At 46.0% G+C, this 27,253-nt stretch overlaps 1 protein-coding gene and 1 long non-coding RNA gene across 8 annotated transcripts; one reads left to right on the plus strand and one right to left on the minus strand.

Annotated features, from left to right (window-relative positions):
- Positions 1 to 1,473: 1,473 nt before the first annotated feature.
- CNGA2 (cyclic nucleotide gated channel subunit alpha 2) lies at positions 1,474 to 25,316 on the minus strand. Of its 7 annotated transcripts, none has more exons than XM_081178733.1 (8): positions 25,152 to 25,316; positions 12,573 to 12,730; positions 11,327 to 11,425; positions 9,652 to 9,819; positions 8,110 to 8,217; positions 6,987 to 7,093; positions 5,222 to 6,376; positions 1,474 to 1,683 (listed from the first exon to the last, which is right to left on the minus strand). In XM_081178733.1, exons 2-8 carry the CDS (start codon positions 12,683 to 12,685, stop codon positions 1,667 to 1,669), a joined length of 1,767 nt encoding a protein of 588 aa, XP_081034859.1. In that variant the 5' UTR covers positions 12,686 to 12,730; positions 25,152 to 25,316; the 3' UTR covers positions 1,474 to 1,666. The 7 variants fall into 7 exon arrangements, with proteins under 7 accessions (XP_081034859.1, XP_081034858.1, XP_081034853.1 ...); XM_081178732.1 differs by having other exon boundaries at positions 5,183 to 6,376; XM_081178727.1 differs by lacking the exon at positions 1,474 to 1,683 and having other exon boundaries at positions 2,578 to 6,376.
- Positions 25,317 to 25,348: 32 nt separating this feature from the next.
- Positions 25,349 to 27,108, plus strand: LOC308578489. The gene is made up of 2 exons (XR_014003941.1): positions 25,349 to 25,494; positions 26,857 to 27,108. It is a non-coding gene; the product is annotated as an uncharacterized lncRNA (long non-coding RNA).
- The last annotated feature ends 145 nt before the right edge of the window (positions 27,109 to 27,253 follow it).

Here is a 27,253-nt window from a genome sequence, read left to right on the forward strand (position 1 = left end):
CTCCCAAATCTACAATTCTTTTATTGTATGCTCTGACACCCCTGCCCCCAGTGCAGCAGTCACAGGTAGCAAGGCCTCCCCCTGGAACTTCTCCTACTTCTGGGCCAGCTCAACAAATGGCCCTTTATAGGCTTCTTTCAAGAGCACCGTTGGTGGGGTGGAATTGTGGGCAAGGGCCACAGCTCAGTGTTCAAAGCACCTGCTTTGCATGCCGAAGGTCCCAGGCTCAACCCCTCAGCAGCATTGTCAGGTGACACTGGGAAAGGGCCCCTGTCTGAAATTCTGGAACCCTACATGTACACCCTCACACATTTTTTGGAGTCTCAAACGTGGGTGCTGTTCTTGCTGAAGCCTAGCTGACTGCTGTACTTTTTGGCTCTGGGAAGAGCCTTTCCCATGATGGTGAAGCTGATATTCCTTCCTTCTTTCCCTGCAGAGGGAGGCCTCCATCTCATATCTGAGCATCCAGAACTCTTTGATTTGGCTGCAGAGCTTGAAACATGGATTAATTAGAAGGAACCCCAAACCAACCACTAATGGCCTCATTTAAACCCCCAAAACAGCACTTAAGAGTTCAGAAGCAGGGAAGCCAAATTGGCAGCAGTAAAGGTTGTTGTGTCAGATGCTATCCACAACCTTCTGTCTGATTTCCCTTGGCTTTGGTGGATTGGAATCAGAATGGCATTACTTTGGAGTAAATGCTAGTGTCAGGGGAGGAGGGAGGGTAGTGCTTGGGGCTGGTGTGTCCAGGAACAAATGGATAATTTGAGCATGTGTTCAAGTTCCTGGCTTGCTTCTCCATGTGACAAATAATGAGTATTTCCTTGCACCTGGATTTCAGCTCAGGCACTTCACTTTTGCAGGATAGATTTATGAGGTTAGCAAATAATTTCCCACACTAATGAAAGGCATGCAGATATATGCAGAGACCCAGCAGTGAAGTATATGAGTGGGGCTAGGGCAGGTGTCCTTTTGGAAATAACCTGCCCCAAGGATTTTACCTAGCATTATCTAAAGAAGCCAGTTTCCAACAGTGAAAATACTGCTGGAGTGGGAAAGCTACTCCCTGAAGGAAACAGTTTTTTCATCTAAGAAGACTGCCTGGGAGGCACCTCGAAGGATGCTTTGAGGCCTCTTTCTCCTGCTTCAGACCTCAAGGCTTGGGTGAAATTTGGCACTGAGCTGTCAAGCTGCTGCAGTTGGCTGCATGGTTTTCCCCAATCTTGCCCTTGTCACAGGATTCTTGAGGCTGAAGCCAGTACCAGGAAGACCCTCAAGGGATGCCAGATGCTCCTTCAGCTTCTCCCAGGGATAGAGCTTCCCCCAAGCAATGCTGAGTCTCCCTACTGGGGTCCTCTACATTAGCACAAATGTCTGTTTATTAGCCACTGAAATGCTAGCCTTAATTTCATTAGGGCATTTGGGAACCTCTGAATTCCAAGCACCATAAGAAACCAGGAAGACAGCTTTGAATTCTGTCAAGTAATGGTTTAAAGGTTTAGGATTTTCCCAAGTAGGTTAATAGGGTGGGCTGGGTAGGATTTTCAAGGAGCAAGCATGCATACGCTGTCATTGTCACGCTCATCATCAGCTCTTCCGTGTTTCCCTGAGATTGTATCTCTGCAGATGAGCCCTGCAGCCGCTGTCCAGAGTGCTGAAACAGCTCTCACTCTTGAGGGTTCTCTGTTATAAAAAACAAACAAAAAAAAATCCTTCAAAACACTTTGTGCACAGATTGCCCTTAAGCAGAATCTGTGGTCTTGCATTCCACCCCACACAAATGCTCTTGTTGTGGTCTCAGAAGCAGCAAAATGCATCATGGATCCTAGATTTTCACACAGAAAATGAGTCAAATGCCCAGCTTGCCTCAAGCAGAAAGCAGTAATGACAAAGCAAGTGGCAGGCAACCATGTGGTTATGTGTGCCGGGGGCCCTTTGCAACGCTTATTTCACTCCAAAGCTGTCTACACACACTGCCCTTCCCCCAAAGGGGTTCCAGGCACACATGACCTCCAAAACTATCCTCACCCTTCTTGCCATCAACTCTATGTGTATTAACAGGGTATTAATTCAGGGTCATTTGCAGATGACACAAAAATGGGAGGGGTAGCTAATGCCACAGAAGCCAGAATCAAGATTCAAGATGACCTTAATAGATTTGAGAAATGGGCCCAAAGTAACACAATGAATTTCAATAGGGTCAAATGTAGGCAGGAATAACCAGCTGCACAAATATAGGAAGGGGGACAACTGGCTTGACAGTAGGGCACGTGAAAAGGATCTAGGGGTCTTAGCAGAGCACGATCTGAACTTGAGTCAACAGTGTGGTGCAGCCATGTGGCCTCAGTAAGGGAACATGTTGTGGGGGTGTTGAGTTGGACTCCATCAGCATTCTGCACCCAGGGCCACAGTTTCCCTTGCACACACACCCCATGCTACACCACTGTGGGATAGGCAGGGTTAGGGGAAAGGAGACAAAGGACCCCAGTGGAACAGGACCCTGCTATGAGCAAAAAGGGAGCCACTGTCACACCATCCCTTCCTCACATGAAAGATAAGATACAAAATGACAAAATATGAGTTTTAGCAACCATATTTATAACTAATGAGTAACCTCAGCAGGGAAACTCTTTATAAAAAGTACAAATGGGTGTGACATCTTGAAATGAGCCCTCCTTCCCTGGGATAGGTTCAGGAGCAGTTGGAGGGCAATGCAATAGGCACTTCAGAAGCCTGAGGGTCTGTGAAATTCATGCTGGCCCACAAGTCATTTGCATGCAGACTCCCTCCCAAAGGAAAATGAATGCAACAGCACATGGATTGGATGAGCAGACCAGCTCACCAGGCCTTCCGGCATGACACGGTTTGCTTTCCAGAGAGAAGATTTGCTTCTGGCTCCAGGGGAAAAGCTGGGCCCCTCTGCTCTGGGTTTCCGCTTGAGAGACGCTCCCACATTCAGTGTGTCTCCATTCCAATCAGGCTGAGCCAGGCAGGACTGCAATTCATTCCACTGTACACAGCACCCCCTTGTGGCTCACCATTTGCAGCTGGGAAGCCAGAGGTCTGTGGGATCTGGAAAGGAATGTATTTCTGTTGCTGCAGCTGCTGCTGCTGCCACCGCTATGTAACATTGCTAGACACACACACTCACTGCAAGGAGAGCTGCAGGGCAATTTGTTTGTTAAGTAAATAAGCTCATGGAACATTAGCTTGAGCAGACCCAAAGCCCCAGGGTAAAAGAGTCACAGTCTGCGTAGTCCAACCAGAGCAGCCAGGAAACTGGGGGGAGGGAGAAGGGAGGCACCTATGCAACCCATCTGCTAAACCCACTGGCTGCTCACATCTGAGCTCTTTATTTTGAAGATGTGTAACGTGCCCCACAGGACGCCTGTCAGTTGTGGCTTCCTTGGCTCAGGTGTGTAGAGTCCACATCAAGTCATGTGCCTGCCAGACACACACTGGAAGCGTTGTGGGCTTTTGGGGTGGTGGGTCCTGCTCCCATACCCAGCAGCTCCACCCCAAATTCTTGTGAGCTTCTGTTTCATTCCAGAAATGGATCTGGAGGGATTCATGGTTCCAGGCAGGATCTGAGCAGACCCAGTGAAAACTTGATAGAAACACTTTGGCTAAGCATACTCCTCCTCCACAACTAACCCTGAGGAAAGTGGCCTATTTTCATTTGGTGCATAAAAATGGAAATTGACAAGAGGACTCCAAAACTGAAATCTGAGTTTCAGGCAAGTAAACAGCCTTTGGGTCCAAAGTTCCTTGTTCTGTGTAAACTGGCTCAGTCATGAGCTGAGGCAAGAAGAGAGGAATGGACAAGGGAGAGGGCTGCAGTGGGTGGGGTGTTTCCCTGAGAATGGCAGAGCTATTGTGCATTAGCCAAGGGATGCTGGTGAGTTAAACAAGAAAGAGGGGTAGGGTCTCAACCAAGCCTGTCCTGATGTTCATCTGGCCATTTCTACCTAGCACACATGGGACAGCCACTTCAGCTTAATCCTTCATGTGAAATGTGAGGAGATCTTCCTCTCCAGCATTTCTGGGATAGGTTCCAGGGTCAGAATTTGTGTTGGGCTCAATCACTTTCCCTGGACAAGTACAGGGTCCCCCTACCTGCCTGGGGTGTGTCGAGCCCCCAAGGCAATGCTTGCTAAAGAGCGGCATCAATTGGAGCTCTAAAGTCGATGCAGAAGGAGCTGTAAGTCTTCAAGAACTGAGGGGGAAACTCAGTCAGGAGGGACCTTAAAAGCCTCAAAGAGCAGAAATGGAATGAGACTGAATGAGACAGCACTGCCCGCTTGAGCAGCCAGGCAGCAGAACCAGGGCTAAAGAGCTTGTGTGGGATGGCAGGATTGCAGGCATACAAGCAATCTTCAACTAACACATTTCCAAAATCTTATAATCCTCACTGAAGCAGGTGGGTTCAGGCCCTAGCAAACACCAACACCCCACACACCCAAGTGCACACATCCCCTTCCTTGCCCTCTATGCAGACTTAGGGAGCATAGGCAGCTCACAGGGAGAAGTTTTCTCTGAATGTGCTCCACGAACAGGAAGGACCTGGACCGGCTTAGAGATTTTCACAAAAGTGGTTGTCAAAATAAGATTGTAAGCAGGTAATGTGGTCCACTGTAGTGGGTTACTTGATGGGAATGTTCCAAATAAGCACCTGCCAGAGGCAGTGCTATTTGGCCCATTTGGGGGCGAGGGTGAGAGGAGGAACATGCAACTTGAGGAAAGAAATGGAGTGTGTCTGACCTTCTCAAAGCAGTTCAAGAGAGACTTAAAGGGACCCTGGTGAGAGTCACCAGGAACATACAGCTGGGAATGGACTAAGGGGAGAGAAAGAGTCAGCTAGGGAGCAGCAGTTTGGTGGAGACAGGGTTACTGCAAGGCAGTCTGGATGGGCATCAGATGCAAGGAAATGCTGCTGCCTCAAATCCAGATGGCAGCGCAGTAGGTTAAGGTTTGGCTTTCCCCTCTTCTGTGGATGGGCTAATGGAACCATCAGAGAAGAAGTCATCCTGCTGGTCTTGCTTCACTTTGGTCTCCAGGGAGGTGACACGCTGCTTGAGCTTCATCTGGGCAGCATCATACTCAGCCAGGAGGCGGGAGAACCGGGCATTCAGCATGTCCAAGCTGGCCTCCAGCCTGCTCAGCTTTTGCCCCACATCCATACCTTCCATGCCCTCTGCTGCAGTTGCTTCATCTAACAGACCTTCTTTGGTGAGGATCTCTCGCCCACGCTCCTCCAGGACTTTCTTGGCATCTGGATACTCTGTCACTGCCTCCATGAGGTCCTCCTTAGACAGGCAGAAGAGGTCGGAATAGCCAATGCTCCGGATATTTGCCGTCCTCCGGTTCCCCATTTTGCTTCCTTTGATGTTGAGGATGCTGATCTCCCCAAAGCAGCAGCCTGCTGTGAGCATAGCATACTGGGTCACGCCATCATCTGCCACAACAGCCAGCTTCCCTTCCTTGATGATATACATCTCCTTGCCAATGTCCCCCTTCCGGCAAATATAGTCTCCAGGGCTGAATACCTGGGGGCGGAGCTTGAGCACCAGCTCCACCAGAAGCCCAGCCTCACAGTCCTGGAAGATCCTCACTTTCTTCAGCGTCTCCAGGTGGACGTTGATGGCTATCTCTGCCCGCAGCTTGTCAGGCAGATTCTTCAGGACCTCCCACTCCTCCACAGTTTTCTTATTGGTCCAGAGGTAGTCAAACCACTTGATCACCTTGGCCTCCATGTCCTTGCTCACTTTGCGGAACTGCATGTAATGCTTGACTGCATCAATCTTGGCCTGAAACTCTGCCCTGGTGGCGTTCATGTTGGAGATCATAGAGCCCACATTTCCCACAATGGTAGCAAAGATGAGGACACCAATCAGGAAGTCAAAGATGACAAAGAGATACTCTTCATCACGCACAGGCGGAGGGGTCTCCCCGATGGTAGTCAAGGTCAGTGTGGACCAGTAGAGGCAGTAGATGTACTCTCTTGTCAAATAACCAAACTCTGGGTCTGAGATGTTGGGATACACCCAGGTGTCCTCTCCAAAGCCAATGGCCTTAGAGATAGCATAGTAAATGCAGGCATTCCAGTGGATGATGACCAAGATGTACATCACCAGGTTGCAGATTCGGAAGATGTTTGGGTAGCTGGTCCGTGTCTCCGTCCGGTCAAAGAACTCAAACATGCGGGAGAAATGCAGCAGCCGGTTGAAGCGCAACTCGGGGCGGTTTAAGCCGACGGCAAAGTAGGCAAAGTCAGTGGGCAAAACAGAGAGGACATCCAGCTTGAACTGCATGGTGGCAATGTACTTATCACGCAGCTTCTTGAGGTCCTTGACGAGTAATCCCTGCTCCAGGAAACCTGCCAGGGAAACACAGTGTGAGGCATTAAAACCCAGCAAAATCTTTGCCTAGTGCTGTCACTGCAGATATGGTGATGTGTTTATTTCCATCCAATCTGTTCATTCCACATGCCTTGGATTTCACCCATCTCCAGCCTTGTAATCCAACTAGAGCCAGGTAGCAGCAGCATTGTGGAGAGCAGGCAGGACTTACAGCACACCGGATTCTAAGCAAAACAGGCCTCCCATCCTTAGAGTGGTGAGCTTGTAGGGTGAGTGGTGATTGTTGAAAAGATGTCCCAGCCCCAGATAGTGGGAGAGCATGAGATTCTGCACTCCTCCCCCCCCCCACCCCGCAGCATTCAGATCATTCATCAGCTCAATATGATATCAAGGGAGAGGCTTTTGCCAGACCTGAATATTGATGCCCAGGTGGGTAATTTTAAGAAAATTATTCAGCAGTGAAGGCTGATAAATCTTTCATTGGGGAACTCTATTTTTCAGAACTGCCATTAATAAGATTTGCTTTATTGGGGCCATTTTCTGTCTCACAAGTGCTGGAGGTGGAATCCTTAACCACCATAGTGAGATGAAGGCTGAGCCAGGCTCCTCCCCACACAGCTCTCTCACCTGTGTGAAAGCGGATGACAATGTCTGCGATGTAGATGCTATCTGCGATGTAGTCTAGAACTAGCCACCAGATCCAGTACTTCCTTTGGAGGTCGTTGAAACAGGCCCTGTGGTGAGGAGGGTGAGAGAGACAATTAGAAGGCAGCAGCCCTCTGGTGGCTCGGGCAGCTGATTGGGAAGCAAGGAGGCCAAGCTGCACCACTATCTGGACAGGGGTAGCCTAACTTCTGTTGTCTATGCTCTGGTAACCTCTAGGTTAGATTACTGCAACATGTTATTTGTGGGGCTTCCTCTGAAGACAGTTCAGAAACTTCAGCTGGCGCAGAATTCAGCAGCCAGGTTGCTCACTGAGGCAAGATGGTTTGGGCATATTACCCTTTTCCTGGCCCAACTGCCAATTCATTTCTGGGCCCAATTCAAAATGCCTCACACTGTGTTTCCCTGGCAGGTTTCCTGGAGCAGGGACTACTCATCAAGGACCTCAAGAAGCCCTTCTTCATGTGCCTCCTCCACAAGGTTTCTAGAGGGCAGTAACATGACAGCAGGCCTTTCCGGTGGTGGCACCCCACTTGTGGAATGATCTCCCCAGGAAAGCTCACGTGGTGCCTTCATGACATATCTTTAAGCACCAGGCAAATATGTTTCTCTATAACGAGGCCTTTGACTTACTAAACATTCTATGACATTTTAAATGTGTTTGGGGGCGTTATGGGGGGTTGCTCTTGTTTTATTATGTATTCATGTTCTCATTTTGTATTTTTATGTTGGGAACCATCCTGCGATCTTCCAGTGAAGGATGGTATACTAATTTAATAAATGAATAAAATAGAAATAATAAATAATTCAATGTGTTGGAAGTGTCATAAGCGACCTCCCAGAGTTTCAGCAGTGAGTTAACCCTGTAATTACTGAAACTCCAGCAAATTAAGGATTGTTAAATCCATGCTTCCTAGGAAGAGAAGTTCTGGGGGAGAGGATCAGGAGAGAAACAGCAGTGGGGAGAGGAGTCACAAGGACTCACATCATGCTCTGCAGATTGGTGCAGATAGGTGCTCTGGGTGGAATCTGCACCACCCCCTTCTCTTGTGCCTACCCCCCAAAAACATGGGTTCCAAGGACTCACCGTGCTACCAACGTGCACCAGTTATACAGGACTGGGACTGCAATGACCATAAGCCACCGATAATACCAGTCCCCTGCAGGATTCATCACGAAGACTTTCCATTTCTTCCTGCAGATAGAAGCAAAACATTTCAGTGGCCACAATGAGTCTTCAGTGGATCTGGCCAAGGGGGGAGATGATGGTGGAGAGAGCCTGCAATCTTCAAATCCCTGGTCTAAATTGCAGCTAAGGCATGAATTCACACCATGGGGGGGTGATTTGGAGTACATGAAACTGAAAGGGTTAAGTGAGCACACACAGACCTCCTTTACCCAGACAGATGACCAGAGGTGGCCACAGCACAGTGACTGAGAAGTAAACACCCCAGGCCCACCCCTTCCTTCCATCCAGATATCCAGTCAGCCTTCCTGTTGCTGAAGCGTCTCATACCTTCCAAGGTACCCAGCGAGAACATCAGAAGAACCCTGCAACTGCTGATCAGGCTAAAGAGAGCCTATCTAGTTCAGCATACTCTTCTCACAGTGGCCAACAAGATGCCCCAAAGGAAAGCCCCCCCCCCCGAGCTGCCTGCTCTCCAATTCAGGTGTTCTGAGGTCTCCATCCAGTACCTCAGATTGTTACAGAAGTTTCCAACCCCACCTTAGGCCTCATGTGAGAGGGAAAGGGGTGGGTCGGCTCACAGGACATTAGATGGGAGAAGGCAGGAGGTCCTGGCTGCTAGAATCACTAGAGCAAGCCCAACCTCCCTGTTCCCTGAAAGGCCTTGATGGCATCCCTTGAAGACTGTCAAAGTATGGCAATTTTTATTTCTAAAGTGTAGAATGGGAAGAAAAGGAATGCCCCATTCCTCTCCTCAGCCTTGTCCACAATGACCAACAACCTCAGCACTTGCACAACAGCCTTACACAATGGCCTGAACACTCTTGCCTGCTCCTGTTTTGCAAAAGCCTCACTGGGCCACAGCAGCCCAGAACCATTGCTGCTCTTTGGTAATTAACATGTTCCACTTAACCTCTCAGGGAAGACCCTGTTTGCTCAATGCCAAAGACCCTGGCTGATTGTGAGCCTCTTTCATTCTCCAGCAGCCTGCCCTTTCCTCTTTGCTCAAATTACCATGGCTAATGGCAAGGTCCAGCCTTACCAATGAGGCCTGCCCCTTATTTATAGTGGAGGAGGAAAAAAGAAAAGGAAGAGAAAAAGGGGAAAGAAGCAGGAGGGGGAAGATGAGGAAGAAGTAGGAGGAGAAGGAGGAAAAGAAAGAAAAAGAGGAGGAGGAGGAGGAGGAGGAGGAGGAGGAGGAGGAGGAAGAAGAAGAAGAAGAAGAAGAAGAAGAAGAAGAAGAAGAAGAAGAAGAAGAAGAAGAAGAAAGTGAAGAAGAAGAGGAAGAGGCAGGAGGCGGGAGAAAGAAGAAAGAGGAGGAGGAAGATGAAGATGAAGAAGGAGATGGGGGTGAGAAGAAGAGGGAAGATGGCCTATGATTTCATCTCCTTGCCCATGCAAAGCCTCCCACAGCAGCTCCAGCCAGCCAGGAGGGAGTCTCACTTTGTCTTTCTGTCATGGGTATCAAACCCATCGCCCCTTGCTGCAGCTACTGCCAAAGTCTTGACATCTGGTCCTCGAAATCGTTCCAGGAAGGAGTCTGGCCGCCGCTCTTCTTCTTTCAAGCCTTTATTGGCCCAACCCCGGATAACCATCACCAGGCGGGCTATCCTAGAAAGGGAAGAGAGAAGGGAAAGGGTCAAGCTTTGCAAATGGGGAGGGGCGAGAGAACACCCATACATTTCCAGTGGAGCAGTGGAGTAGAGTCTCCCCTCACATTCACCCTGGGCAGGAGAAGTGTATAGTGTGTGGTTTTTTCCTCTCTCCCTCTGAGCTGCAGTTACACAGCCCCACTCTGCCCATTGCTTCCCCCTAAGTGCCTAATCTAGGTGCTGAAGCATCTCACTCCTTCCAGGCTGCCAGGAGGGATCAAAAGAAGAGCCCTGTAGCAGGATCAGGACAATGGTCCATCTAGTCCACCATCTTCTTCTCACAGTGGCCACCCAGATGCCCATTATGGGAAATCTGCAAGCAGGATTCGAACACAAGAGCACTCCCCTCTCCTGTGGTCTCCAGCAACTGGGATTCAGATGCATTTTTGCCTTTAACAGTGCAGGTGGAGTATAGCCATCCTGGCTAGTCACCACTGATAGCCATCTCCTCCTCCATGAATCTGTCCAATCCACTTTTAGAGCCATCCAAGTCTGTGACCTTTACTGTCATCAACTTTCCTGGGAATCAGCAAGAGAGGAAGACAAAGTCCTCGGGGCTTGTGAGGGTTACAAAGCCTCCTCTTGCCCATCTTGTTCAATCAAGTACTTCTTAGGAGGGGAAACAGCAGAGGGTTCTTCAGCAGCCACAGCTAGTAGGGCCTCCCCTGAAACTCCTGCCACATTCTAGGCCATCTCCACAAATGGCCCTTATGGGCTTTCAAGAGCACCCCCAGCAGGGTGGAATTGTGGGCAAGGGCCATAGCTCAGTGGCCAGAGCACCTGCTTTGCATGCAGAAGGTCCCAGGTTCAACCCCTGGCAACATCACGAGGTGGGACTGGGAAAGGACCCCTGCCTGAAACTGTACATAGGCAGGATTAGATAATACTGAGTTAGATGGGCTAATGCTCTGCCTGAGTAAATGACAATCTCTTATGTTCCTAAGTCTTGAAACACCAGCTCAGCTATGGGTAATGAGTCAAAATAATAGAATGATAGAACTGTAGAGTTGGAAGGGATCCCCAAGGGCCACCTAGTTCAACCCCCTGCAATGCAGGAGTCACAGCTACAAGATGGCAGATGGCCTTCTGACCTTTGTTTAAAACCTCCAATGAATGGAGTGGCCACCATCATCTAAGGGAGTCCGTCCCACTGTTGAATAGCTCTTACCCTCAGAAAGTTCTTCATAAAGTTGAGTAGGAATCTCCTTTCCTGTAACATCCCCATCTAGAGCGGAGTAGCTCATGGTGACTACTCTTTGGTTTTGCTGATGGGCACAATTTCAGTGCAACCTCCACACCCACCCAGGCTGACCCCCCCCCCACTTCCAAAGACTGCTGCTCCACAGAGTGGTGGGCTCCTGTTGCATTTTCCATCTCCACTGCAAAGGCCACCACAAAGCCTGAGGAGGAGACACTTTATCTTGGTTGTGCTTCATCAACCCCATAAGGAGACCCATAAGAAGTACCTGGAGAGGCCTCCTGTCTTGTGGGATTTCTCATCCACATTATCCAAGGCGGCAACACGCTGAAGTTCTGAGGACGTGTCATCATTGGCTGACGGCACTCTGTAGAGAGACCAGGTAGGAAGGATGACCCTTGGCTGCCAAGCAGAGGTGGGAATGGAGCGGAACACCCTCCCCTCATAAGGGGGTCTGCCCCTCCCACTGCCACTGCCTCCTCCTCCTCAAGCTCCCTTCCTACATCTAAGCAAGAACTCCACATCAATCCAAGTTGATTGACTTGGGAGTTCTAATGACTCCCATATTGCCTAGCCTTAGAGAATCCCCACCTACACACACACACATTAAGGGAGTTGATTCGTGACTGTGCTCAACATAGGCAGGAAAGCAAACTGGAGGATTTTGGGAGCTACAGCCTACCTCCTGCCTTGACCACAAGGTGGAGATTTAATCTGAGATCCTATCCCTGCTGGCTGTAAGGAAAACCTAGGGGAGACAAAAATCAGATCTCCTCTCACCTGTCCCAGCCACCCTTATTCCAGAGCACGCTGTGCTGAGATGCAAAGTCAAGCATTTGCTTGAGAAATCCGGGGGGTGGGATCTGAAAGGGCTGCTTCACAAAAGTCCAGCTGTTTTCAGAATCATAGATTCATAGAAATGCAGCGTTGGAAGGCACACTGAGGGTCATCTAGTCCAACCCCCTGCAGTGCAGGAGTCAGACTTCTTGGCTCATATGATTGAACCCACAACATTGGCATCATTAGCACCATGCTCTAAAAGTGTGTTTCCTATTGGAACTCAGAGTTGTGAGTTCGCCCATGGAGGAAACATTTCCTGGGCCTCCACGCTCACCAGGAAGGACCATTTGCTCTCATCCCTGAACTCCTTCCCAAGTGGCCCCAAAAGGCTTCCCCTCCTCCCTTAGGCACAGACTGACCCCTATTCAGTTATGCTAGGCAACAGCCCAGGCCCTTGCAGGGGGGTGAGCAACCAGATACACTTGCCCCAGGCCTTAGAGGGCTAAAACAGCTGGGGGCCCTGCCAAGGGCCTGACAGACTTACACAGTCAAGCCAAGACAAGACCCCTGCCCTGGGCCTCAGACAAGCTCTGTATGGGTATGCAGCAACTAATTATTGAAGAGCATGTTTTGGGTGCCTTTCCTCCCTCAACACTGGGTATGCAGTGTCAAGCTGGCTCTTGGGCTAGGAACCCCTTGCAGCAGACCTCAAGGCCACCTGCTCTTAGAGTTACCTGCTGTGGTTGCTGAGCTCCCTTCTCTCTGGATCCCCATTGGCAGCAGTTTTCATGGGCTCCTGTGGCTGATGATTGGCAGGGGAAGCCTTCAGACCATTGGTTTTCTCCATCTTTCTCCACGCACAGAAGGCAGCAGCGGCAGGAGGGAGAGGAACCTGTGCCAGGAAACACAGAAAAGAACGAATACCCAGGAAAGAATCCCAGGAACAAGACCTCCTCATGTTGCTTCCTTCCAACGAGTTGTGGGGAGTAGGTGCTGCCCCAGTGCAAACAGAGACCACCAGGGAGCTCCTCCTTGGCTTAAGGTGGGGCTTCTGTTTTTTTTAAAAAAATGATATTTATTAAGGGTTTTAGAATTACAGAAAAAAACAAAAAAGAAAAGAAAAGAAAGAAAACAAAATAAAAACAAACCACAATCAAACAATACAAATTGATAAAAATCAAAATCAAAAAATAACACAACACAATCAAAAGACAAAAATAAGCCACAAACATTTAAAAACAAATCCAATATTCTCAAATCCTTAACTGTCATTACCTTCTTTCTTTGACCTCCTCACTCCTCCCTTTTTTTGTATCCTAGTTATTAATTGTCACAGCAAATCCTTTCCATTTTTCATAATATTCTGTCATTACATTACCTTAGTCTATTTTAACCTTATCTTACTATAAAAGACCCTAAAACTTGAAACTTAAATCTTATTTATACCAATTTCTCATAACCATAATATTCTTACATAATTCTTTTAACATTTTTGCTAAAGCCAAATGATTTCATTCCAACATTTTTCTAACATTCATCAGTTTTATAAAACAATCCTAATAAAAAAAAATTTCTTCCAATCTTCTCCAGCGTCTCTTCCTCCTGGTCCCGGGTTTTGTCAGTCCTTTCTATCCCATCAATCTAGCGCATTAACCTGGTAATCTTATATCCGAGGCCCTTAAGTCTCTTCCATGTCCCTTCCGCGGCTCTTCTGCATATTTATACCTCTACTTTACTTTATCTCCTGCTCCTTTCATTCATGGGAACTCCAACTTGACAATGTTTTTGACCCTTCTTGACAAATCAGTCCCTTTTCCATATTCCACACTAAACTCCATGTGGTATTTAAAAACATGTTTCAGAGTCCCTCCAGAATTAAGAGCCCCCACAACCCCGAACATCTCATGGCCCATTGCCAGACTTGAAAAGTCCAAACATCCCTGCATAGGGGGGGTCTATCCAACCCCCCATTTCCAAACCAAACCAAACTTTATCTTTCCAAATCTGGCTTTTTCCAAGTTCATTTGTCAGATCCAAAAACTCATGTTCCTGCTGGGCCACAGCTCCCTCCATCTCTGGCGCCCGAGGTTCAACAACATCCTCTTCCCTCATCTGATCTGTCAGAGCACACTCCTGATTTGATTCCTGGGTGGGCTCTATATAGTTTCCCACTACCTGTCCAAAATTTCTAATCACAGCAGTCATCAAGTCATCTTCTCATGTAGCTGTTCCAGTAGGGCACTTGTTTTGCAGAAAGCACTCACCAGAGCTTCTGGATACATTGTTCTGCAAGGTCAGAAGTCTTTTCCCACGATCGTAATCTGTTGCAGCTGCAGAGCTCCCCAATTCAGCTTTAGTAACAGTTTCACAGGCTCCCTCTAGGGGAAGAACTTCTATTTGTTCTTTTCTTTTAAAGACAGATTTAACAACAAAGTTTCCTTTTTCAGATATTTTGTCAATATTTGTTCCTTTAAAGTGCGAAGGAGAACAATGGAATCACTATGTTTCTCTTCTTTTAACTATCTGTCAAAGACGTTTGTCTCTGTTCGATGAGCTTCCCAAAGAACGTCAGTCCTGACACCCCGCTCCCAGGATCAAGACGGTGGAAAATTACTTTGCTTTACACTCTCTTCTGCAGGTTTAAACAGTCCGGAAAAAATCCCCCCTCTTCTCCTGCTTCCAAAGGGGGTTCAACTGTTTTAAATGATGAAAGTTAATCCTTTACAGGCGATTTTCTGAACTCTAGTTTGCCATGTCTTTGCTTTAATCTATCTACAAGAAACGGAAAGCTGACTTCCTGTTTAGACCTTCCCGTTTCAGTGCCAAATTGAGATAAATTTCTTAGTCCAATTTTCCTTTCTGCTCGCAGGTCATTATTTAAAGTCCAATTGTCCAAAATTAAAGTACTCACGGGTAATTGTTTTAAAAGCTAAATTGTCCCAGGAGAAAGGCAGCGCTCTCCGGCAATGGCTGTGCGGCTTCGCTCCACGGAAGAAGCAGTTGACTCTCAGCACCGCGCCACTTCCCCCTCTTCGCTCCGGAGCCCGTAAATGGGTTCCTTTACGGGTTGGGGGGGCGCTAAAGGTGCCCGCCGAGTCCCATGATCACAGGCTTCATCCGCCTGTGATTTTTGAAAGGGTCCCCGCTTCGCTGTAGCGGGAAAGAGCCATTTTCCGTGGAGCTGGTCGCTCCGGATCAGAGGGAATCCGCCATTATCGATGGCGCCACCCCGGAAGTCGGGGCTTGCCAGCTTCCGGCCCAGAGAGCTCACTCATCCCCTCCCAGCATCCAAGTACATTTTCCTAGCCCACAAAAGCCCCACTGATTTTGGTGCCAGCTGCCAAATTAAAACAAATAAGAACGTAGACACAGCATGGAAGGGGCCTGAGAGGTTGTAACATCATTTGGTGAGGGACAGGGGCACTAACCCCCTATTCAGCGGATCTGTACAGGGAAGCACTATGGCACAAGGGTAGAGCATCTGCTTCCTTTGCAGAAGGTCACAGGTTCAACCCCGCACATGGCAGCATTTCCAGGTAGGCCTGGGAATGTCAGCTAGAAAGTATACTACAGATCAGGGAAAATGCCACTAGACTCAAGAGGAGCCCAGCATACTTGGAGAACCCAGCATATTTAATAAGCACTGTATCAGTTGAGAGAACTGTACATTCCAAGGCAAGTTTTCCCCAACTCCTGAGGAAATTTTAAAATCACATTGTAGTCAGCTTTTTATGTTTTGCTGGTGTTTTCCCATGCTTTTGTAATTTTACCCATTAGTTCACTTCAATTTTATGGGATTTTTATGCTTATGTTCCTTGTTTTGGTATGTTCGGTTTAGAGACTGCTTATAGGCGCAGTAACTGTGTAGCCAGGATTTTTGTTGGGGGGGCAGGACTTAGGGGGGGCAGGCAGGACTTTTGTTGGGGGGGGACAGGTAGTTGTGATTGGTCAGGTAGTTAAGTATTTCTATTGTTTTACTTGATTTAGGGGAGGGCAGCTGCCCCTCCCTGCTGTGATAGGAATTTTATGGTTTTAGATATATAGTAATGTTCATAACTGCACATACATAGATCAGTACAGGAAGGCAAACCTGGAACCATTTTGATTCCTAAACTGACCAAATCCCTTCTCTGCAAGGTTAAAAATGGAAAAGCCTCCCCATTGTCTCTTCCTTTAATCTGTGTTTGAATAAGGTGTGAGCCTGTGACCTGGCCCAGGAAATAAGTATTTTAGCATTACAAAAGAATGGCCAGGCTCCCCAGAAAATCCAATCAAGGAACCTGCCAGACAGGAGATAAACAAGGAGAAGAGAAAAACAACATTTAAATTTCTGTGATGTAGGTGGGATGTATCTGAGGGGTGGTCTTAGGTCACACCCCTTCTGTGATGTATGCATAATGTTTCTGGGGGTGGTCCTGATCTAGAGAAGGGGAATTTCAAAAGTCTTTATAAGGCCTGGCAGGCCATTGTTCTGGGTCCTCTTCCTCTCCTGCGTGTGAGGGGGGTACCCTGTTGCAACAGATCAATAAAGATCAAGCTTACTAGCTGCTTTGCTTCTCAATATTCTCTGGTTGGCCTCTGTTGTTTTCTCCTACCAATAGGGAACCTATGTAAGGACTCTATATGGGCTCTTGGATACCCCATAAGGGAAAAGGGCATATTTTTATTTACAACAGATGGCGACCACGAAGGGACTTTTGGTTACCCGGATTCTGGGAGGAGGAAGGACTGGTTATCCAGCGCGCACCAGGCAGTTTGCCAGGAGGAATAACCAGTCTTCCATCGGTCCCAGGGTCTGGCAATAACTTGGAGTTCAGCGAGGCTAACCAGGGGAAGCAAAGCTTGATCAGGCCGGCCTTAAACAACCAGTCAAGAGATCCCGGGATCACCAGGACAGCGCTTGCGAAGTGAGTATGAGTAGGAAAAATGGGTAGTGGGGTGGGATTCTGCAAACCACAGCAAACCTATACTTCTCAAATCCTTACTTCTTTCCTCACTTTAACTCTTGAAAAAATTGCCTTCTACTCCTTTCTGTCCCCTCGATCTCAACACCAGCCTTAGCCCTTCGGAGTATGCCCAGGCAAAGGTTGTGTGTGATTTCTTCCACTTAACTCTGTATGCCAACCTATTCCTTCGGAGTTTTGCCCAGAAAGGTTGTGCAATTTCTTCTGCACTGAAAACTATAATTCCCAAAACTATAACTCCCAGGTGTAGCCGCACCTCTGCCATGGCGATCTTTGTTAGAGATGACCTGTGAGCGGAGAAAGCAAGGGCACCTGATTCCTTTCCTTCTTTGTCATTTCTGAGTCTCAATCTGGCATTGCAAGTGTGCAAGCGTTCAGTAGGGACTCTGAGTTAGATTGTAAAAGGCAGGGAGGTTGCTGTGAGTTGTAGAATAGAGATTAAGTGAGGTATCCCCAGGTTTTTCCCCTCGGAGATTTGTCCAGGTATCCCCAGGTTTTTTCCCTCGGATCCCCAGGTTTTTCCCTCGGAGATTTGTCCAGGTATCCCCAAGTTTTTTTTGTCCAGGTTTCCCCTTTTCCGGACCCTTCGGAGTTTTGCCCAGGTCCAAAACCCTTTTAATTGAAAATGGGTGCACCTCAGTCAAAAGAAAAATAGTCCCCAGACCCCTGGCGTGAAAGAAGCCCAGTTGGTGCTTACTTCCCGCCTGGACTCTGACAGTCCCCTTCAATTTGTGTTTAAGAAACGTTGTTCCTGTGTTTAAATTGTACTTAGGTAACATCCAGCAGCTGCTTATCTAAAATGTGCCATCTAAAATAAAAATGCAAGCTTGCTCCAAATTCTAAATCTAAGGAAGCCATGTTGAACCTTATCAGTCTTAAAAACAAGACAAAATGGAGAATGAAGTGTGCAAATGTTTGTTATTTGAGAGAGGCTCTAAAAGAGTTTTCCTCCCAAGTGGTAAAATCTTGTATACGTGCTACTTGTGTTCTGAAAAGGGAATTACCCCACCTCCTTCCTCTAGTTTAAGTGAGGAGGGCGATTTAAGTCTAATGGTAAATGTTTTGTTGTAACTTTTGAGTTTGCAAGTACACCTGTGTTCCAGTCTAAGTTAACCTAATGTTTCTGCTGCAAAAGCCTAGTTGAGCCAACTGCTCTCTCAAGCTAAAATGCAGTGTATGTATTTCATTAAGCATATGCCTATGAAAGTATGGTGTTCCTTCTAAGAAAAATATCTGAGTCCAGTTTTAACTTTGATCTGGTTGGACAGAAGAGTTATTGTAAGGCTCCTGATATCAGTCTCTATAAGACGTCCTGGCCTCTTTTCTTAGAAAATGCCCCCCCTTGTTTCATTCTGTCTCTTTCAGGGTTTTTTCCCCTTCTCCTTCTTATTCTGTGCCAGGTAAATTTACTCCCGAGTAAGCTTCCTTTAAAGGAAACTGCAAAGGGGGGGGGGCATAGATTAGGCTTACTATTCCTCTGCAAGTTCAGGAAAAATTGTTCACTCTTGTATTCCTTTTAAATCAAATCTATGGCTGTTTAAACTTTGCTTTATAAAAGATCCTCTCCCTATCTTAGGAAAAATGTTAACTTCAATCTTCTTTTAAAGATAATTTCTATAGGAATTTTCACTCTTTAGTCTAAGGAAGTAAACACTCACTCAAACTAGCTTCAAGATCTGTATAGAATTGGGTACTTTTATTTTCCTTTTCCTTAGTACATGATAGGCGCATGGCTTGTGATCTCTTCCCCAGTTGTGTCTGTGTACATAAGTATGTGTGTGTTTCTGGTAGTACAAATCTTGCTATGAACCCTGTATTTTAGGGTTGGACTAGATGACCCCAGGTCCCTTTCAACTTTCCCAATTTGTGGCTGATGAGTTGAAATCCAGCCCAGATTGCTCTTTGTTTTTAAAGGTGAGAGGTGAATGTGTGTGTTTCTGGTAGTACAAATCTTGCTATGAACCCTGTATTTTAGGGTTGGACTAGATGACCCCAGGGTCCCTTTCAACTCTCCCAATTTGTGGCTGTGTGGAAGACCATGTGTCTGCAAGCATTGGAGGGTAATTCTTAAATTCTGGTGTGGTAATGGAGTTGAAATTCAGCCTAGCTTTGCTTTTTAGTTTTAAAGGTGAGAGGTAAAAGCCATGATGTTTTGAAGCACAACTGGTAATATCAAGCATTTGAGTGATTACAGTATTTATCATTTTGTCTACTATTTTTTTTTAATCAAACTTAAAAGTCAATTCAAAGTTTAAGCACATACAAATGAATAATCAAGTACAATTAGCCTTGGACATTCCTGTAAATTAAGGCGCAGAAAATAATATTAATAATTGTTAAAAAATCCTATGAATTCTAACGCTCTGACCATTTTTACTCATAAATAAGAGAGCGGTTGATTGTTCCGCGAATGGCCAGAGGGATATTAGCCCTTTCCTGTACATAAAGGAAGCTTGGGCTGAATGGTGAATACTTGAATTGCTGAGTTTCTCTTTTTTGTTTTAAAATCTAACCCTATTTTAAAAAACCACTCCTTACCTGGCCATTTTTACTCATAAATAAGAGAGCGGTTGATTGTTCCGCGAATGACCAGATAAAATGACCAATAATGATAGCCCTTTCCTGTACATAAAGGAAGCTTGGGCTGAAATTGCTAGCTTTGGTGAATTCTTAAATTGCTGAGTTTCTCTTTTTTGTTGTTTTAAAATCTAACCCTATTTTTAAAATCTACTCCTTACCTTTCCCTTCCTTATTCTAATTGAGCCAAAAGATGCAACATTTTCAATGGTATAAAAGGTTTGCTGAGACATGAACTCTGCACATGCACAGAGGCTAGATCAGCTTACAAAAGAGAGAGAGAGAGAAAGGAGGGGGGGATGAGAAGGTTTGGAGAGCCTGAAACCTATACAAATTTCCTTATGTAAAACTTGGGAGCCATTGAGGGAAATCATCCTTAATGTGTTTTGCTCCAGGAAGACAATAGTTAAGTACTTGACATGCCAAATTCTTTTCACAGGTAAATATCAAAGCACTCCCACTGTGAGTTCCTCTCTTGAGTAGTTTCTCCCCCCCCCCCAATGGGATTTAAATTTCATAAGTTTTTTTTTTGTGTGTGTGTGTGTGTATGTGTATATGCCTATGCATTTTAGGAATAGCATTTCCTGACAGACCTCTCACATGAAATAATTTTCCCTTTTAACAGAGTGTCCCTTCTTTTCTCCCACAGCACAAATGATAATGAAGGGATGCAAACAGTGATTTAAATACTCTATAAAAAGTAAATGCATTTGTTTTTCCTTTTGTCTTTCTTCACTTAAAGCCAAACAGTCACTTTCTTTCTGTTCAGCAAAACAAGTCTGAATCCCTGCTACATTAGTTGATTTCCTTCTATCTCTTTGTGGCTTTGACACTTTAAGTTACAAATAATCTGTTTTCATTTATTTAATCAGTTTCTCCATGATGTCTATGAAGTTAATCGAAGCACAACCAAACATTGTTTGAGCATTTCTTACTAATTCTGTCATTTTGGCTAGTGCAAGGTACCTGCACAACTTTAAAATTGCCATTCATTTTTTTATTGGTATTAACTCATTTCCCAGTATTAACATTACAGCTGATGTTGTCACATCAAGAAACACTCTTTTATTTTCATTTGGGATGTTAGAATGCCAAAACAGATTACTTCAGGTTACTTATTAATTGTGTGTCTTAGCATTTATTTATTTTTGGTTCCTCATAGCTCATTTTGTGTGTTTGTGTTTTACTTTGGGGACATGTTCATCACATGTTGAAAGTCAGTCTCATGAAGTTCTTTTATTGGATAGCACATGGTGAATTTTAAGTTTTCCCCATTGTTTTCCCATTTTTTTTCCAGTCCAGTAGTAATATGTGTGGTTTTGATAATATCTTTGTACTATTTAATAATAGTTATTTTCTGAATCTGATGTCTTTGTGTCAAGTCTGTTTTCATCTAACTGGTAATCTAATTTTTTGCTTTCTTTTGTATTTTTTAACCTTTGTATTTTTTTTCAGTCTAGTAGTAATCTGCGTGGTTTTGATAATATATTTAATAATAGGTCTTTTCTGAATCTGATGTTTTTGTGTCAAGTTTGTTTTCATCTAACTGGTAATCTAATTTTTTGCTTTCCTTTTATTTTTTAACCTTTCTTGTATTTTTACAGTTCTCTTTCTCTACATGTGGAGTAATTTCTTATTTGATAATATGAAAAGAACAACAACAACAAAAATTAAGTGAAGGAAAGCAAACAAACTTAGCAGATAATAACAGTAATTATATGGAAATGTGATAATGAATAAAATGTTTCATCCACTAAGATTGTTATTATTTGCAGCTTCCCATGGAAACTGGAGGACATCCTTTTTGCCTTTTGCCCCTTTCTTGTCTAACTGTGTTTAAGTCTCCCCAAAACCCTGCCCCCTTACAGGATATCACTTCTACAGATGTGCAATGATGAAAAGCAGCAACAACCCCTCAACTCAGTTCTTCACTATCACAAGACCAGAGTTTTCAAAGTGCCCACAGCTATCTCTTTCAAAGGCTATAGACTGACGGGGGGTGGACCTGACAAAGGGGGGAGGAGTTGAATTGCAAGGACATTTTTTCACTTGAGCCTTAAGACTGTGCTCCAGGATTCAAAGGATACATACGTAAAAGATCACAATTGTGTCAAGATATGTAACAGATATTTAATTATTATTTTTTGTATTATGTGTTATTGTGTAGGAGTGTTGAAGTGTGTCTGACAGTGTGATTTCCACAAAGGGGGGCAATTTTTTTTTCTGTGTGTGGCTGTTTTTATGTTTAGTGTCTTGTTGCTTACACACCAATGGAGAATTCTCATGCATTTTGTACTTTCTGGTGGCTCACACTGTTGTGTGGTCCAGTGTTCGGCTCAATTTGTAGCCACGTTTCATTGTTCCACCTGGCACTATGCCAACCTTCCCTACCCATTTTAAAAAATGTGCTAAAACTTGCTTTACCAAGGAGAAGCTTCTAAGAAACATGAAGGTGGATATGCTTTGGTTTAGCAGGAATGATTTCTTATAGACTTAAATTGACTTATTTGGACAACTGCCCTTGTTAAGAATGGTTTTCTTTTAACAGATTGGTTTGGAGACTTGAGAACCATGGGGCAGGATAGATTCGGGTTGGACTCAGTTTGAATTGGGCAGGTGTATCCAGGCTGCAATTAGCTTTTTGGTCCTTTAAGTGCAAGTGAGCAACTTCTCATGAGCCCAAGACCACAGCCTATAATGAAATCCCATAGCTAAAAGGCCAAGGCGAAGACCTCTCCCTCACGAGATGCCCAAAACCTGTGCCGGCTATGGTGAATGCCAGGCGACATGGTTGGGTGAAAGCCCTGAGGGGATTCGGCAGACGGGATGTGTTGCTGTGGCACTGTGTCGGTGTGAGACCACAGAAGAGCTACCTTGGCACCTGAGAACACAGAGATGGCGGGGGGGAAGCAAGCTCCATTTTTCAGTCATTAGTGGACCTTACCTTCCTGCTGGGTGTAGAGCATAGAACACTATTGAGTAAATGGTCTCTCCCAAAGTGTTAGAATGCCACAAGTAATTTAGTAGCAAAACGCAACATGTGTTATATATTCATACAAAGACATCCATTTACAACATACGATGTTATTATTTGTGGGGCAAAAATTTTTAAGAAAAATTCTAGCCCCAGAGGGGGGAAATTGTGATAGGAATTTTATGGTTTTAGATATATAGTAATGTTCATAACTGCACATACATAGATCAGTACAGGAAGGCAAACCTGGAACCATTTTGATTCCTAAACTGACCAAATCCCTTCTCTGCAAGGTTAAAAATGGAAAAGCCTCCCCATTGTCTCTTCCTTTAATCTGTGTTTGAATAAGGTGTGAGCCTGTGACCTGGCCCAGGAAATAAGTATTTTAGCATTACAAAAGAATGGCCAGGCTCCCCAGAAAATCCAATCAAGGAACCTGCCAGACAGGAGATAAACAAGGAGAAGAGAAAAACAACATTTAAATTTCTGTGATGTAGGTGGGATGTATCTGAGGGGTGGTCTTAGGTCACACCCCTTCTGTGATGTATGCATAATGTTTCTGGGGGTGGTCCTGATCTAGAGAAGGGGAATTTCAAAAGTCTTTATAAGGCCTGGCAGGCCATTGTTCTGGGTCCTCTTCCTCTCCTGCGTGTGAGGGGGGTACCCTGTTGCAACAGATCAATAAAGATCAAGCTTACTAGCTGCTTTGCTTCTCAATATTCTCTGGTTGGCCTCTGTTGTTTTCTCCTACCAATAGGGAACCTATGTAAGGACTCTATATGGGCTCTTGGATACCCCATAAGGGAAAAGGGCATATTTTTATTTACAACACTGCCCACCCCTTGGCTACGCCCATGGTTGGAGGAATGACATCACCCACATATGCACCACCAAGCACTGTTCCCTCCAACTCACAGAGACAAAAGGCCCCCTTTGCTTAGTCTTCCTGCCATGATTTGCTTTCTGGCTCTGCTCAGGAGCTCCTGGGGACGCCATCATATGGGCGACCTTTCCTTTATCTTGGAAGAGTGAATTATCCCAAGCCAGGCACAGGTTCCCTCTGGCACCCAGAAATTTGGCAAATGCCCACCTGCCATCTTTAGTGACCTGTGGCCCCTCAGCTTCTTTCCAGTCACTGAGGGGATGAAGATCAGATGTCAGCCACCAGCCTTCAAGGACTGATTAGCTGTCCCAAATTGGCAGATTGCTTGTGGTGGCCAATCCCCATTTTCAGTTTCTCAACAGAATGACAGAGATGTGATTCATCTGCTTCTCAATTACAATAAAGAGAAATGAAAGCTTCATTTTAAAATGTCAGTTTTTGTCACTGTTTCCAGACTCTGCAAATGTGAGTTAACTGAGTACTGAATGCTTGAAACTTAAATTTGAATTCTATAGTGTACAGGGGAATTCTGCTTCATGTTCTATTTCTCCACTCTTTAAACTCTCAGGGTCCCCTGCCTTCCACACCCGCTTTCTCTCCCATGTGGTCCCTCCATGTTATTATTCAAGGCTTCTCCCAGAGGCTTTCATCTTTGTCACTGTTGCCAAGGCAACCACATCAGCATAAGCCCTTCCCTAACAACAGGTGTGAAGTGCTCTCCTAGCCATTCTCAATAGATCCACAATAGTAATGAGAGCCCCAGCAGATGGGTGGGGGTGGGGGGCACTGGGGAAGAGTGCTGTTCATTCTAGACTTTACAATGGCTATGAAGAGAGAGATGGAAATGGCAAATATCTGTTGACAAAGGAAACCACTATAACTAACAGAGGTCGGGGTGCATGGCTTCTGGTAGACTTTTGCATGGCAGCTATTAACTGTTGCTATAGTATACTTAAAGTGCCATACTATTTTTTTTGCAACTGATTAATCCTCCCTTGTTAACTCTGGTTATCAATTACTGTGCTTATTTCAGCAAATGTAAAGAATCAAATCCCATGGGAGGCTAATGGCAATACATGCACAGTGTATAACATGTGGTTCACTTTGCACCAAAAACTCAATTGTTACTTGAATGGTGGATCTTGGAATCGGGGTGGGATAACACCAGTTATAAGCACATAAGGGTTCACAGCAGCAGTAGCTTAAGAGAGGGCAACTGGGCCAGTTGAAGCCCAGCAACCATAGTCACTAAACTGCATTCAGCTCCCTAGCCCACCTCAACATCACAGCTGTCTGGATACCACCCAGACCGGGATACCACCAAACCTTACCTTCCTCCTTCCCACAGGCCTTTTGGTGCCCTTTTGTCAGATTAATTTCATGGGTGCATTAGGAAATCCCAATTAGAATCATAGAATCATAGAGTTGGAAGAGACCGCAAGGGCCATCGAGTCCAACCCCCTGCCAAGCAGGAAACAAATTGTTACGCCTATATAGATCCCAAGACTTGGGCTCCCAGCATGAGCAAAAGGGTGTTTCAATCTCTTCACTTACCCAAGTCAGTTCATAATGTAACAGACAGTAGGGTTGAGTTGGAGACGGAGAGGGGGACAAATGCAAAGCACCCCAGTTAACACCCCTCAGCTTTCAAAGGGCAGATCTCAGAGCCTCTCACTTCATCTGTCGCTCAGGTTGCACTTCCTGCATGCTTTACCAAAACACTGGTGGGAGGGCAGGGTTTGGTGGTGCTGGATGAATCCCAATTGAGCTAGTCCTGCCTTTTGGGGAGGTGGGAGTAGCTCCAGACAACAAGCAGGGATTGAAGCTGAAGCAGGGGAGGAAGAGGGTCACAGAGAGTGTCCCCTGCCCCATACACACACACGTACACGAGATCAGCTCTGGTTATGTGACATACTAGAAGTCCTCAGCACCTTCTCCCTTGTGCCTTCTAGACAGAGGTAGTCCTGTAAAGCAGGGGTTCTCAGCAAGGAGCCAGGAAGGAGGCCCAGCACTGGACAACAGATGGAGGGAGAACAAGGCAATGTGTGTGTGAGAGAGATGCCCTCTACATCCTACATCCCTCAACACCTGCACTCAGGACATTCCGGGGCAGTTGGAAGAATCTGTTGCGGAAGCAGGAAGAAGTCAGTTGGAAGCCAAAGAGAGAGGGAAAGAGGCTTGTCAGCTCGTGACCGTCCCCTGGTTAACTACTAACTAACAAAACCTTGCCAGCATTATTGAGCAGACCTTATTCGCTGGTTGGTTCTTATTTATTTCCAGATTCTTGGATCCCCCCTCTCTATGTCTCTTTGCCATGGGTAACGTACAACTGTTTCTTGGCATGTGCAGAAGACAAAAGGCCCCACGGAAACACACACATGCACACTGACTGCATTTGTTTGTACAGAAACTGTCCAACAGCCAGCTAGGAATGGAATTAATGCCTCTCGCCCACCCCATGACAAGGTGGCTCTAAAAGAGAGCAAGGGCTCAGGTTGCCCTTGCGGGAGGAAACAGGAAGCATCAAGAAAGGCATTACAAAACTCATAGCTACTGCAAAGCACCCCAGTGCAACGGGTGAGGGACACTAACACTGCACCCCCGTCTAGGGCAGGAAGGGTTTGGCCACCCCCTCTCCCCAAACACACTTTTACTCACTAGTCAGGGGTCCTGCACACGGCTCTGTCTCAGGGCCAAACCCAGCATGAGAACAGGGCAAGGCAGCAGGACTGGCAGCTGGTTTCAATGAGCTTTGGTGGCAGTGCAGAGCAACCCCGCTCTCTGGGCCTCAGTTTTCTTTTGTAACCCTTCAGCATAAGTGGTGAGTGGCACTCTCACTCTGTTCCTTCAGGAGGCTGCTGGGATCATCCAGGAGTCATCCCAAGGGGTTTGGAGGGTCTTCTTCAGCAGGCTGGGATGGCAGAAAATAAGCTGATGCCAACATGGTCTGTGGCATGAAGGAGCAGCTACACACACACACACACCACACACATAGAGCTTGCTGGCCATAGCAGCACAGGGGCCTAACCAACTAAACTGCAAGCCAAAGCATACATCTAGGAGCCAGGAGTTTACCTGCACTTCTTGCTGCAGCGCACATGCCTCCAACTCTGAGCAAAGGTGTGCTCCACAAGCCTTTATGCCTAAGGGATGAAAGAGGCTCTTCCTCGCCTATTGCCTCAGCTGGTTAACCCTTCCTCTGACTTCAGTTCAGCAAGGCAGCCAGTCCCAAAGGATCCCTTTCATACTGCTGCCTCCCTACGGAGCTTATTTGATAAGGCCTGGGTAGTTTACTGAACTGGACCTGTGCCCCAAAAGATGGACCTATTATTTAGCTTGCAAAAGTGCAGCCCCTCTTCTTTCAGAATGGGAGCGTGAGCCAGGAATGCAGCAACGTGCTGAAGGATTGAAGGCAGGCACTGGGGGTCCCGCAAATCATCTGTTTTGCAGTGGCAGTTTCCAAAATCCTTTGACAGCTAATGTCATCAGGTTATCTTTAGGACTGTCATTTGACTAAATAAATCTTAGGAGGGATTCCCTTGTCTGAGTTTCTGTTTGATTAATTGATCAGTTAGTCAACCCTGAAGCCAAAAGCATTCACTTGTTTTTTTTCTTTTTAGATGATGGGTCTCTGTGTGTGGCAGAAGGCATCACTTGGTAAGAAACATCCTCTCTGGGGCACACATGCCCCTCTTAAGAATCATAGAGTTGAAAGAGATCATGAGGAGCATCTAGTCCAACCCCCTGCAATGAAGGAATTCTTTGTCCCATTTTGGGCTTGAACCCATGAACCAGGGATTAATAGTCTCATGCTCTACCAAGCTATCCCTTGCATAAAATTATCACTGCAAACCATCTGTAATTGTTGCAAATAGGCATGTGTTTGCCCATATATATATACCGTATTTTTCTCTCTATAACACGCAGATTTTTTCTCCTAAAAAGGAAGGGGAAATGTCTGTGCGTGTTATTGAGCGAATGTGTGGTCCCTGGAGCCGAAAAATCAGGCAAAAATCA

This window comes from Podarcis bocagei (genome assembly GCF_964188305.1).
Source record: "Podarcis bocagei genome assembly, chromosome: Z".
Taxonomy (NCBI): domain Eukaryota; kingdom Metazoa; phylum Chordata; class Lepidosauria; order Squamata; family Lacertidae; genus Podarcis; species Podarcis bocagei.